Source organism: Strongylocentrotus purpuratus, unplaced genomic scaffold (genome assembly GCF_000002235.5).
Source record: "Strongylocentrotus purpuratus isolate Spur 01 unplaced genomic scaffold, Spur_5.0 spur5_scaffold_7, whole genome shotgun sequence".
Taxonomy (NCBI): domain Eukaryota; kingdom Metazoa; phylum Echinodermata; class Echinoidea; order Camarodonta; family Strongylocentrotidae; genus Strongylocentrotus; species Strongylocentrotus purpuratus.
In genome coordinates, this window is record NW_022145613.1 from 34800005 (window position 1) to 34814210 (window position 14206).

The 14206-nt window shown below is 37.0% G+C and overlaps 1 protein-coding gene across 1 annotated transcript in view; it reads right to left on the minus strand.

Moving 5' to 3' along the window:
* Positions 1–14206, minus strand: part of LOC578275 (DNA topoisomerase 2-alpha) — a 28977-nt gene that overhangs the window by 5616 nt on the left and 9155 nt on the right. The window contains exons 14-29 of the mRNA XM_030973708.1: positions 13429–13537; positions 12638–12747; positions 11963–12055; positions 11278–11392; positions 10843–10964; positions 10216–10364; positions 9218–9449; positions 8562–8761; positions 7690–7828; positions 6574–6769; positions 5927–6171; positions 5553–5636; positions 4617–4829; positions 3725–3848; positions 1066–1344; positions 332–715 (exon numbers count right to left, since the gene is read on the minus strand). Of these exons, the coding sequence (XP_030829568.1) occupies positions 332–715; positions 1066–1344; positions 3725–3848; positions 4617–4829; positions 5553–5636; positions 5927–6171; positions 6574–6769; positions 7690–7828; positions 8562–8761; positions 9218–9449; positions 10216–10364; positions 10843–10964; positions 11278–11392; positions 11963–12055; positions 12638–12747; positions 13429–13537 (2794 nt within the window). The remainder of the gene's footprint in view (positions 1–331; positions 716–1065; positions 1345–3724; positions 3849–4616; positions 4830–5552; positions 5637–5926; positions 6172–6573; positions 6770–7689; positions 7829–8561; positions 8762–9217; positions 9450–10215; positions 10365–10842; positions 10965–11277; positions 11393–11962; positions 12056–12637; positions 12748–13428; positions 13538–14206) is intronic.

Sequence of the window (14206 nt, forward strand, 5' to 3'; positions counted from 1 at the left end):
GAGTGGATAAAAATCAAATAAGAAGTGAATATCAACACATGGCCCCTCTCTGAATAAGTTTCCTTTTGTTTCGTTTATTTTTCTAGTTTTTTTTCTATATTTTTTGTATAAGTCTACGATTCAAAAGAATAACAGTATCACACATATTTCTTTGTGACAACTACTGCAAGTATCCACAGCAATCAAGTAGTGTAAATTGTTGTAATACATATGGATCGCATACACTTCATTGACAAAATGCATAAGGGATCTGTATTTCTTGTGCGCTTCATTGACAAAAATTGCATAACCAACATCTCCTGGTCAGTTTTCAAACAAAATGTGAACGTACCTTTTACCGATATATCACTGATATCGTCATCATCACTTTCTACATATTTCGATGACTTGGCAGGTTTGGTGGTTTTCTTGGCATTCGTCGTCTTAGCTGCCGGTTTCTTTGGAGCCGGTTTCTTTGAAGCAGGCTTCTTTGGAGCAGGTTTCTTCTTGGCTTTGGGCGGAGGTGCTCCAAAGGAGGCGTCGCTACCATTGTCCATGTCATCGTCGGAGAGGTCATTGGACATCTCTTGGGGTTGGGAAATGGCGAGGTCGTCATCGAGATCGTCCTCGTCATGGTAGGTGACTTCCTCTTTGCGGGCAGCAGGGGTGATGACGAATTCACCGCTCCCATCGCTCTCTTCGTCTTCGCTGTAGGTGTACTTCATCTTGGTCGATGCTAGGATGGCGTAAGCAAGACAAGGAACCATGTGTTATCAGACTGTTGCGAACAAAATGGGCACAAAATACCTATTCTCATGTGCTAAATAGGAACTCGGTACGATGAGAACTTGGTGTAACTGGATTAGCATATGAATAGCATATGAATTAGCATAAAGACAGCTAGCTTCACTGCTCCTCAGTGGAGTGGAGAAGAGTTTGTGCACTGTAAAGTACAGTAAATTAAAGAATCCAGAGACCTGAATAATAACACTGTAAGTGTTTGCTGGTACGACACTTCATTTAACAATTCTTTTGTCCCATCCTCCCTTTCTAATGGATTCCATGAAGCATGACTGGATCACTTACCAGCAGCCCTTCGTGGGCCTCTGTCCGTCTGTGCTGCCAGTCGAGCAGCCAGGGCAGCATCACCACTAGTGACATCATCGAGGTGCTCATCTTCTGATTCTGTATCGGACCAGGGGTTACGTTTGGGTTTCTTGGCCCCCTTCTTACCCTTCTCGCCCCCAGTGGCCTTGGGCTGTCTGGGTTTCCTGGGTGCCTTGGGTTCTTTAGGGGCCTTGGGTACTTTAGGGGCCTTGGGCTCTTTAGGGGCCTTTGGTTCCTTAGGCACTCTAGGTTTGGGTGCTGTCAAGGGTGGAAATATAACAGGTTGGTAAAAAATTACTAAGATATTACAACTTCACAACTAACATTTATTCTAAGGCAAATAATCAGGTTATCATTAATTGAAGAGGGGAACTTTTATGCATTGTGATACTGTGACAATCTTAGACCTGTTTAATTGATGTACAATATATAACTCATCTTTTAAAGAAAGATGTTTTAAATTAGAATGTGGGTTAGAAGTCTGGAAACTTAATTCTTCTCGTTTCTTTTTCTCAGTCATTTCAAAACTTATACATCCTACACTTTGTTCATGAAAACCTTGCCTTAACTGTTAGTAATTGTAAAAGAATACTTTGTCATTTTATCAGTGAGACAGGAGGTTTCTTTCTGTATTACAAAGTACACTTAATTAAACAATAATGTTACAAATTAATCATCCTATAACAGGCCCTGTTGTCTTCCCATTTCAGTAAGGTGCATCCAAATTTAACACATGACCTGAATATGATTGCAAGCAGTCTGTGTGAATTCATCAGACAAGAATGGCATGCCCATTTGATATATCCTAAGTGTAAAATAAATACACAGACACTAATCAACAAACACTACACTAGAAATTTGGTTTGAAAAAAATTTCAGGGAGATTTTAATAAATAATTGTCAAGAAATAAATTCCTCTCTGAATTATAATTTCATTCATCAGCTGCAAAATGGTCTAGAACTCAAATTAGAATAAATCTCTACTTCATTCATGAAAAAAAATCAAATCATCTTTCTTTAGGTCAAGATTTTCAATATGATAGGAAGACAGAGTTTAAGGATAAAGCCAAACTGTCCACAACTTAACTATTCTGTACATGACTATGATATGGGCAAGTTGAATGTATCGAGTCTTTTGTTGGTCCAGGTTGTCAAATATTGTAGATTTTGAACACGATTTGACATTAAATGTGCAATTTCACTTCATATTTCACGTCTGTTCTAAGCTCTAGTAGCGCTGCTAACTTTAATACGAGGATCAGACATGCTATAATCTGAGATGTGGTCGGTAATATATGGGACAGAATAACTTGGACTTGCCCATATACTCGATTCTCAAGATAATATTCAGAAGTTTTGAGTAACTGCTAGTACTGACACAAGGAAGACAAAGTCACACACACTATACTTAATTGAACCACATTCAAGATGTTACAACATATTAAGGCACGGTATCACTGAGTATCAGAAAGTTTGTGATTTCATTGAAATCATGCAAACATATCAAACAATTGTTAACATTTTGGTGTACCCAGTTCTTGCTTCTTCATCTTGCGATGCAATGATGTCGAAGAAAATTTAAGGAGGAGAATTTCAGACTTTGAAATATACAAATTCAACCAGACCATAGTGTATTGAGAGAGCTATATGTGACACATACACACTTGTGAATGATCAAAGGTCAATTCATGGAGGCCAAAATAGATTCCTCCAATAGAGATTGTATGTGGGAGGAACTTTTTGGAATCGACCTTTTATCACATTGTTGTGTGTGTATCACAATTAACTCTCTCAATTGGCTATGAGCCACACTATTTAATTAATAGCTTTGTTTGTGATTTCCTGTATCTGGGGCATACTCTCTCTCACTGTACTTGATAGATTGAATGTAAAAATCAATGTCTACAAATCAAAATGTATTGCACAAAAGCTTATCTGAAATAGAGTAGCTGATATAAATAATGTACAACTAGAAAGGAACGATGATCTCACACAATACAACACAATAATTTTCTAGAAGCCATTGCCATATCAATTCTTCAAAGACCTTAACAGTATATGGATTATTTTGGAATAGCCCTAATTACAGTTTGAAATCTGCATATCAATTTGCAATGTTTCCAATGGCTAGCAGATTGGTTGAAGACGGGTTTGGGGCAATATGCTTGCAATGCATGTCCAGATGAAGACATAGACCAAGGTAAACTACTTATAAGGTGATTTCCAAGTAACCTATTTATTCTCGAACCCAAAGCTCCTACACCTATACAGTTAAAATGATGACTGGTAGTGGAAAATTGGAATGAAAGTCCATTCTTATGACACACACACAGGTGTTTACTTTCTGTGAATGTAGACTGATTAAACATGGACTGAGCCTTCCTGCTCTCTTGACTATACAGTGTATACAACCAGTCAGCTTTGCTACATGGCTGTATCTTAAATCTACATACATTAAGATCTGAGCTGGCTACTTGAATCCTGAAATTTGAGAATTTGTTATGATGTCCTACATTAACAGAATGGCTGGAGATTAAGTCTAGACAATTAGGGCTGGATGAAAGTGACAATATCTCTCTACTACAAATGTGCATGGCTCTATGTGGCATATAGCCAGCCAGGCTGTGAGAAAGCATACCAGTCTTTGTTTTAGGCTTGGCTCCAGCTGGTTTGTCCGAGAGTGCGACTGAATCCTTGTCATCCTCCATGAGTCCCGAGAGCTCAGATCCTTCCTCCATCTTTATGTCCAAGTCTTTGGGTTTCTGGAATCAACGATAGGAAAGAGATATGACAAAGAATGAATTATGACAAGAAGCCAGAGTCACCTTCTACTTCTTCTTCTACTTTACCTTCTACTTTCAGGACTTCTTGGTCCTGAAAGGTGTAATTATCTTACCTCTACATTGAACACTTTTGTTCAAAATGTATAAATGACAATGCACTATGGGCAAATGAAAAGTCATCAGTAGAAATATTATGATGCATGTAATTAAATGAAAATTGTGTAATTTTACCATAAGTGATAAATAAAGTAAATGACAAACCACTACAAGAAACCCATGAATGTTCGATGAGAAGGTACCAATATTTTGATAATGTATTAGAATTATGAATATAAATAGCTATACACGGATGCTCAATTGGATATATATGTATCATCTTTCCAAAAATTATTCTACATATGCCCAAATTTAGGAGAAAGAAAAAAAATCTTTTAAATAAAAATATTTGAATTCATGTGATGTTGCCAACCTTTTTACAAAATGCCAGAGGCAAAATATAATACCATTTAGGGGTAAGCAAAAGCGATAAAATATTATTCTCTCGGCATTACCTTTTCTCATGAGAAAGATCAGATTCATATATGAAGTTGTAATAATAATAACCTAGGCTTCTATAGCGCATTTGATCTTCAGAGAAAATAACAATGCGTTTTACAATAATGAAACAACAAAATCACACATAACTACTGATTGTCATTAAAGGGCAGAGGCATGTGGGAACAAGCCTCCAAATTTTCAAAAACCTACCCGTCCTCTCTTGCCATCACCAGTTGCCTTCTTGATGAGGTTGTCTATACGTGGGGCTACACGTCGTCCATACGGTGAGGGCTTGGTCTCTTCTCTTGTGAGGAGCTTCTGCTTGCGTGGTTTGGTTATCTTACTTCCTTTACCCTTGGTCATCTTGGATGAGACACCGGTCAATCCTGATGATTCATCTTCCCTCTCTTGAGCCTCCACCCTCTGATGACCATCAAAAATAATAATTCTTTATCAATAATATTCAAGTTTTGCATTATTCTCCATCATTCAAAATGCATGTACATATTTTACATCCTTTATCCTTCTGTTTTGTGAAACAAAATATTGATTTAGTTTCAATAAAGTTTAATAATACATATAACATCTGTCAAAGCCAGAAGGGCATAACTGTATGTAAAAGTATAATGTGCTTCTGGCTCTCAACAGATGATAAAATGACATTCTGAAGATACTGACAAAGGAGTATGCTAATATTATGACAAAGTAAAGGCAATCAAAAGAAATGATACATTCTAGATTTAAATTCATTGTGATTCCAGTGGACTCATTCATTACTATATTCAAATTTGTTATTGCCCTACTCTAATTCTTATGCCATCAAAAACAAAATAAAACAATGGAGGCGCGAATGCATTGCCCAGCATAAAAATGAACATAAATAAAATAAGCAATAATGAAAGACTATAAAGCTGTTAACTCTTGTCTGAGCAACGGAGTTCATCGGAGTCCAAAATACTCTCTATGAAGTACTATGGGTAGCTGAACGTGTTCAAATGGGGAATCTGGGAAAAACATGTGAATTACTTATCCTCCATCCCACTACAACGGTGAGTAATATAAATATTATAACATCATATTACAGCACAAATGTTCATTCAGTGTGCATTCATAGGGGCTGGGATTGGACTCAGTTTATTGACTTACATCGAGCTCTGCCATGAAAGCATTCAGATCATCAGTCCACAGCATACTGGCAGTCTTTCTTCTCAAGAGACTCAGCTCTGCTGCCTAGTTAGAAGGAGAAATGAACACTCAATGAATAGTACTGTTTCTCAATAAGTGTGCCTCTTGACATGTCCAACATATCACTAAACTTCTGCATGTAAAATAATAAGTCAAGCAAACTTTCAAAATAGAACCCCATTAAAAAAACAGCCCATTATTCTGCCAAAAATTGCAACAACCCCAGAAGAACCCCTTTTCCGGGCTATCATCGTAAAACACAGAATTCTAACACAGAACTAATCAATACCAGGCTCTGACTTGCAAAAGTAATTCTATGTTATCGTACAACCGACCTTTTCATCTCTCTGCTTGAGAAGATCATTCTTCTTCTCTTTGGTGAGACTCCACAAGGACATTCCTAGAAGGTAGTTATAATCAGGTCCTGAACCAGCTTCGGATGAATCACTTGCAGCATCATCAAAGCTATCCTCCTCCTCCTCCACAGACTTCTGCTGCGCCTCCTTCCAGGCCTTCACTGGGTCAGAGTCGTACCCTCGAGAGGTCAGCTGACTGATCATTGAACTCTTAGACTTGTTCTCTGTAAAGGTAATGTGGAGAAGAAAAGAGGTGAAGTCAATTTTTTTGGGGGGGTGATTTTATATTTTGATTATTGTTATGTAGAGAATTCCATACATCTGGATGCCTACATGGATGTCTGCTTGAATTGTTGAACAAGGTCATAAGGATAGTTTGAATAATATTGAATTAGTTCTATGAGACATCCAATAAGCTTTCAAATTACTTATGAAATTTCTTCCTCTGAAATACCATTGAAGTACACCTAGGTTAAAAAAGACAATTGTAGATAAAATATCACATCTAAAGACAAGCAATTTGAACTTTAACCTCTTGACTAAAGTCACAAAAATTCAGTAGTGAACAGGAGCCTACAAATTGAAAGAGATTGGAAGAGAGTTCCCTTTGCCAGAGGTGTACTCACCTATCACCACCTTGCCATCTATCTTCTCCATGATGAATCGAGCCTGGTTGTTGAGCTTGCTCGACTCCGCCTCCAAGATACCTTCAAGATAGGCCTTACGTTTGTGATACAGCTCCATACGCAAAGTGAAGAATTCCCTCAGGATCTCCTCTACGTTGTCATAGCGCCTGATGCAGCCATGACGGTCATACAATACCTGAACGGATAAAGTAGATATTGTGGTGGTGGTGGTTATTTTACCTGATTGCTAAGAAAGCATAAATGCTTGATAGTGAGCAACCAGACGTCCGATGGCTTTAGGTCTTCTCCGAGGGACCTGGTAATGAGGATTAATGCCTTACTAAAGGGCACTAGCGCATTGACTTAGTTACGAACCCGGGTCACCAGATTACGAGACCACTGCTCTACCAACTGAGCTATCACACTAAATTCCTCATATTAAAAAAGTTGCAATAATTAGGGAGTGGTATGAGAACCAGGAAACAAGATTTCAGAACCATGTCAATGCCGTATCAGGTATGAAATTGTTATGCAGGTATTACACTCAGATAAAAACAAAATCCAGGATAAGTTGAGATGTTTTTCTCTTGCCCATCTTATAATAAAAATAATATCTTTTTATTAGGAGCGCTAAAAACACAAAGTACCACACCCCTTACAAAATCACAAAATGTCATGCACAATATCATTCATTTGAAAAATGTTCAAGTCTATAAATGTCTGGTTATCTACATGTACACGGAAATCTTAGAAGATTCAGGCTAACATGAAGGAAGAGCTAGATAATGTACGTTGCTGCAGGTACACTTTCCAATCCAAATCAAAAGATATTTGATGTAGCGCCTTTTCCTTGCAGTTACAAAGCGCTGCACACACCGCTCCACAATGTTTGGGCCACTTATAAACAAAAGAAGTCACTTTTCAGAGATCATTTAAGTATATGTAGGCTGGTAATAAAGTAATTTCTAGCAGAATAGATGTGACTTGAGTAATTTCTTGAAGTGGTCAACCGTATCCAGACACCTACCCCCTGGACATCCACCCCCAGTCAACTACCCCCCTGGGATATGATACAGAAGGTTAACATATCACTGTAAAAGTTAAAAGAGCCCATACCATGAGGTTAGCCTGAGAGAATGTTGTCTGTAGCTTGAACATCTTATGAAGACCTTCTTCTTCTCCTCGTAGCAGTCGATCCTCGTTCATCTTCACTACAAACTTCACTGTGGTGTCTGTATGATACTCCTTGTAGTCCCTGGACAATTAAGTAAAACAAATAATAAATATTAGTCATAGATTTCCAAGATACATGAGTACTAAGTGAATTACAGGATGAAAGGAAGACAATTTGGAAGTAGATAAATGTTGTCCAAGGCATGGAAAACACTGGTAAGCCTGAATCCGATGACCAGGGTAATAATATGATTGCAGGGCCCTCAGGGAGAACAGTATGAATACTGATGAGGCTACCCTTGGTAAACAAGACATATTATTATTATTATTATAAGTCATGGAATGATAAGGCTCATATATAAACTGGGCTGAATGCAGGAAGGTGTAAACAGACTAACAATTGGGTTACAGATTAACAAAATGGAAGAATGACATCTTAACATGCTCAATGCGTGCAACAGTAAACAAGATTTAAACTACTGATGGGGCTACCCTGTTGAAATGAAACGAAATAAATGAATAAGATTTTATATTTATTTTTCATCATGCATTGCAGCGGAAGCGATCTATAAAAGGTTCTCACTTACATCAAGAAAACAGCAAAATAAAATGAATTATGTGTCATATACTTCCCCTGTCTGTATCCTATGATACACGTGAAAGTAAATACACTTACGGCTTTTTGTTCTGTGCAGAAGCAACTTTTTTAAATTCCACATTAGCTAAGCCCACCGACATGACCGCTGGAAAGTTGATGCAATCAAATAAGAATCCTTAAGGTGATTATGATTGGCTCTATTTTATGGACAACTTACGAGATAGATGGCTTGACCTTATCTGTCCCATAGACCATGTTCTCTAGGACTGATTCCTTGTAGTTCTGAGTCCAGACCCTGATGGGGAGTTCTGTGATCTCTACCGAGTTGTCGTCCACCACCGAGATCTCTCCGTTGACGGCGAAACGATTGGGCTCAAACTCCTCGATGGTCCCTTTGAAGTTCTTGTAGGATGGAAGCTGGAGAAGACAGAGGACAATCACATGTAAGATTCAATGGGAAGCAATACAAATACAAATAAGTAGGGAAATAAATATTTTATGCATTATATTTGCAGCATGACATCTTGTTCATACTGAATTCATAAAATTGAAAGCTGGATTTTGACAACAGAATATTGACTAGAGCATTTACTTGAATATTCAGCAATCAATCAATCAAATTCATCTCGATTTCTAAAGGTATGTTTGACTTCAAAAATTTTAAATCAGAAAACACTGAATAAATCTTTTGTTTAGAAGCCAATCAAAACTCATTTTTGCATACTTTTTCCCTTTAGTTCCACTTGTAGTGTTATGTTTGCGCTTTCCGGTATATTTTGTAATTCTCTATGGCAAGACAAAGAGTTACATTTTGCCTTTGTTCAATGATATTCCATCATTTCATTCATTACAATCTCAAGAAAATCCACTCACCATTGGAACAGGTTCCTCTCCAGCCAGGAGTCGTCTCACATTGGCCACCACCTCTCTGATATCATAGTTACATATTCTGGTGCTCCATCCCGTACCGATACCCTCGCTGCCGTTGATGAGTACCATGGGAATGATGGGGGCGTAGAACTCTGGCTCGATACGCTGGTTGTCATCGTACATGTAGGACAGGAGGGGGTCGTCATGGTGAGGGAAAACAAGCCTTGCCAAGGGGCTGATTAAAAACAAAGATGGAGAGAGAGAATGTTAATATAGCTACACCACATCATTGTTAAAGGGCCTGAATAGTTCTATGAACATTCTGCCATTCTTGATGTAACTTTTGATCTCTTAGAAACGCAAGAGTTTCAAAACAAACCTGCTGTTATGTCTTTTCTATAAAAAGAAATTTGGGTGGAAAAATCAGGAGAGGAGAAGAGGAAGATGATCTCAATATATTTTACCATTACTGAAGTTGAAAATATAGACTCTAACCCAACGGTTGAAATTAAATTTGCTTACAATAACTACAAGGTTAATCTCTGATGTTGATTCAAAAGTCCTTCAATTATCAGACATGGCTTTCCTTGGTCATACTGACATGTGGTTCTATGCAAGCTTTATGAAACAATTTTTTTCTTCCAACCAGCCACGAGATGGGAGGATAAATAAAATAAGACTTTTTTTTACTCAAGGATCCAATCTTTCTTTCACATTTGTTTACATACAGTCAAACCTGCTTTAGTGACCACCTGTCTACGAAGACCACATTTTTTTGTTTCCCTTGAAAATGGTTTTTCATTAAAACATGTACTAAAGGAACCTGTATATAAAGAACATCTGTCTACAAAGACCACATTTTTTTGTTTCCCTAGAAAAAGATTTCTCATTAAAACATGTACTAAAGGAACCTGTCTACAAAGACCACTTTCTGTCTTTCCCTTGGGTGGTCACTATAGACAGGTTTGACTGTATATACTTGCTTTGCCACACATACACACCTGAGCTGAGTAAAGATGTAACGAGCACTGGCAGCGTCCTTGCCTCCATGAAGCCTGGTACCAAACTGACCAATGGGCTGCAGGAGATTCAGGTTGTTGCTACCAACAAAGTTCTGGGCCAGGTTGATGATAGTGCTCATCAGAGATTGCTGAAAGTTGAAATAAAACTGAGTTGAAGTCTGCTACACTTTCCTTTTTTATCAAATTAAAGGAATCATTCGATATGTACCATGCATCTGATGCATTTAATACATAAGTGCCCAATGGCTTTTGGATGATCCAATACAGACTGATAGTGGGAATATTTTCGACTCTGATGCATATATTCTATCCATTTTTTTCAATATGACACTTTTTTAGTAACACAACATTTCTTAAGTCTCATTTCAGCCTACCAATACTTTCTAAAATGGTAATAATAATTAATTATGTGCATGAACAGATGAAAATACTGCTTTTTATCAATCAGAACAACTACTCATTCCATTTGTTATGCCTATTGCAAGACCTATTACATATTGTCCAGTAAAGGCCTATTATATTGCTTCCATTGATACTACAGTATCTAGGGTGGATTTGAAAGGATGAATGAGTATTTGATCAAGACTCAAGAAAGTGCTATCTTACCTCCCCGTGATGGTAGGCCGAGAGTTCAGACACAGCACCAGCCATCTGAGCCACCTTGATCTCTTTTTTCTCATACTTCTTGAAGCATGTGAACAGCACCTTACGCTGACCAGGCTTCAAACCTAAAATCAAATACAATCACATTAGAGGAACAAAAAGCCGGTACATGAATACTCATTGCTATCTTGCATAAAACATCAAACTGCTAAATCAGATTGTGCAAAAGTATAACACTGAATTAAATTTATCCTCATTTTGTTGCACTTCATTTTATGTTCAATGTAATTTTTTTACATTGCACAGTTTACGCAGTCCTATACATTGTTCTTTAAAACAAGTAGCCTGGACTTATTAAGCTTTTCCCTCTATTTTTTGCACAATAAAGGTGAAAAGATGAGTATCAGAGGCAGAGGAGATTGAGAGCACTTCACTTACCATCAACCATGGATGGGATGGATCTCTCATTGTCAGCATTCGAGAAGAGAACCAGCTCTTTGTTGATGAATTCATTGTAACTGACTTTCTTGGTATCCTTCTGGTAAAGGTAGCGCTGTAGCAAGATAAAAATAGTAATTTTGTTCATCATCATAATCCCCATCATCATCATCATCCTTTCATTTGCTTGATGGCCTTTATTCAGAGTCTTTAGCATCCATCTGGTGAGGCCAGATTCTCTTTTATCTTCATATCAACACTAAAATTATTCCTACTTCATTAGAAAACAAATCATGCAACACACAAGATGACAGGTTTCTGTTTAACCCTTGTAGTGCCACTACATTTAAATAGGACTTTCACAAATAATTTATTGTGAGAAAAGTTTATGAAACACAATACATCAAACGATTCTGAATTTAACATTTTTTTAAATTTAAAAATATATAATTAATTTATGGCTTTTCTTCTAAAGCCCCTAACACCCCCAAAAAGAAAGAAGATAATCTACATGAAATGATTAGAAATGAGCTTTCATTTCTGAGGAGATACAACCACCCTCTGAATTTTATGAAGCAAATAGATCTAGCTTGGATTATCATCAACTTTCAAATCAACTCATTTATCTGTGAGTAAAAGGAAAATTTCCAAGACACTGCATAACATATAGCAGTAATTATCCTACCTCCCCAAGTCCGGTTTCTTTTCTGCTCCTCCTTTCCTCCAGCCATTCACTCAGCCACACCTTACGATCCTCCACCTTCTTCTTACTGAAAGCCTGTTGGAGCAATACAAGGATACAATATCAGTTCAACCAATTACTTTACATAGATCTTCCAATTTCTGTTCACTGAATGCCTATACAGCATACAAATCAAATCACCCAAGAAAAGTAATAGCCTACCAAATTTAAGCAAACACAAAGACCGAAAATCATAGGATTTCATTGCATCCTGACGTACATGATTTCTGTCAGCATATAATTAAGCCTGGCCTTTCAATGGGTGACATCTATGCACACAATGTGTATGAGATTCACAGGATTTTGATGCTGCTGATAAGAAACCATAGGAACCTTGTGTGCATCTATCGATAGCTCAACATCAAAAGAGTTCATAGAGAAGTGACTAGCAAAATTTCACACTGACCTCCAATCTTTAACAAATATTTTGTTTAATTATATTAAAAGACCCTCTATATTTGTGTTGGAACTGTTTCCTATGCAATGTTAATGTCAAGCTCTTTGCATAGGAAGTCACACTAGAAAATATAATACATTTAAATGCCCAGGCTAAAAAGGTTTTTTCAAACCACCAACAAATGATGCAATTATCTCTAGTCATATGAAAAGAAGACTTACAAGAACGATTGCAGCATCATCATCTGGTCCAGTGTACTCGAATGGGATCCGATGACGCTCCATATCAGTGAAGTATTCCTTTGCTTCCTTCATTGTGCTGGTACCCAAACCTAAACAAATGGCGTAGAGATGCAAAATGTATCAAAACTAAGTTCAAGCAAAGTTGACAAATTCTATGAACGTTTCAGCAATTCAAGTTTGAATTATTACATTAAAAAACTGCATCTATACCAATCATCAAAGAATGGTAAATGAATAGAGGAAAAAAAATTCATTCATTACCACAAACTATTTCACGGGGGCATTCAGCTTTACAAACTTGCTTTCATGTAGGTCCTATCATATTTCTCTCAGTTAAATCAGTACTCTATATTGACCACTTATCTTTATGTTATTTATGATGTATTATTGATTGTTATGTTATCACACAAAAAATAACTTGTATTTTATTTTGAAATGTATATGTGACAGGAGAAATATGAAAATAAATGAAATGAAATGAAATATTCCTGAAATATTTCAGTAATAAAGGATTCAGGAAAAGATTTCATAAAACAAGATACTTATCATCTTGAGCCGAAAAGAGTACAATCAATTTGTAGGCATTCGATGGACATGACTTCAAAGATAAGCTAAACTCACTTTAACTGATTTTGACTCACCCTTCAAATGTTATTGCAAACTAAATCCATTTTATCCTGACTTTTGATTTAAAAAACAACCATCCAAAACAATAAGTTATCATCACCATCACTTCCCTACATGATAATACTGTAAGAAAAGTAACTAACCTTTGTAGTATTTGACTTTCCAGGTTTTCCAATTGTCAGTTGCGTCTTTCCATTTCTCAAACTCAGGCAGGGAGTAGAAGGGCAGTGTCGTCTCATTAGCCTTGCTCGCCTAAGGGCATACAATAGAGAGAAGAGAATGAACGCAACTGATGATATGATCCCTTCCCTTGAATGCAATGTTAGAATTTGTTTCCTATGTTTTAGAAGCTCATTGTATGACTACATGACCGATGATGAATTGACAAAGTGGCAGTCAAGGATCAAAGCACATATATAGTTTGGCAAGCAAAAATGAAACTGTATGATTTCTTTGATTTAGTTGATGAACAGGAAGTGCTCAGAATTATTAGTTTCTTTTAATTTTTCTTAAGTAATGAGCAAATCCCAGGGTAAAAATAATTATGTTCTTGTATTTTGTGTCAAGCATTTGCACAAGATATTTCAAAACTGCTCTTTTGGACTTTCCTACCTTGTCATGAAAAATATGATCTCACTGACGATCCTTATTATGACTACTGTCATTACTATTCATAGCCTTTAAAAGGATGGAGAAGTATAGAGGTTAAGTATGAAATAATTGCTCTTATATGTCTTCCCTGTTATAGAGTAACTAATCATACAACTGTTTACAGTGTTCAAAGATAACAAGGATCATAGAGTGACAGTACATGTAGAAATTTAGATGGCATTCCTCTATAAATTTTAATGTTGACATGTGAAAGGTCAGAAGGAGGCAGAGAGAAAGAGAGAGACACAGGGAGACAGATAGATAGACAAA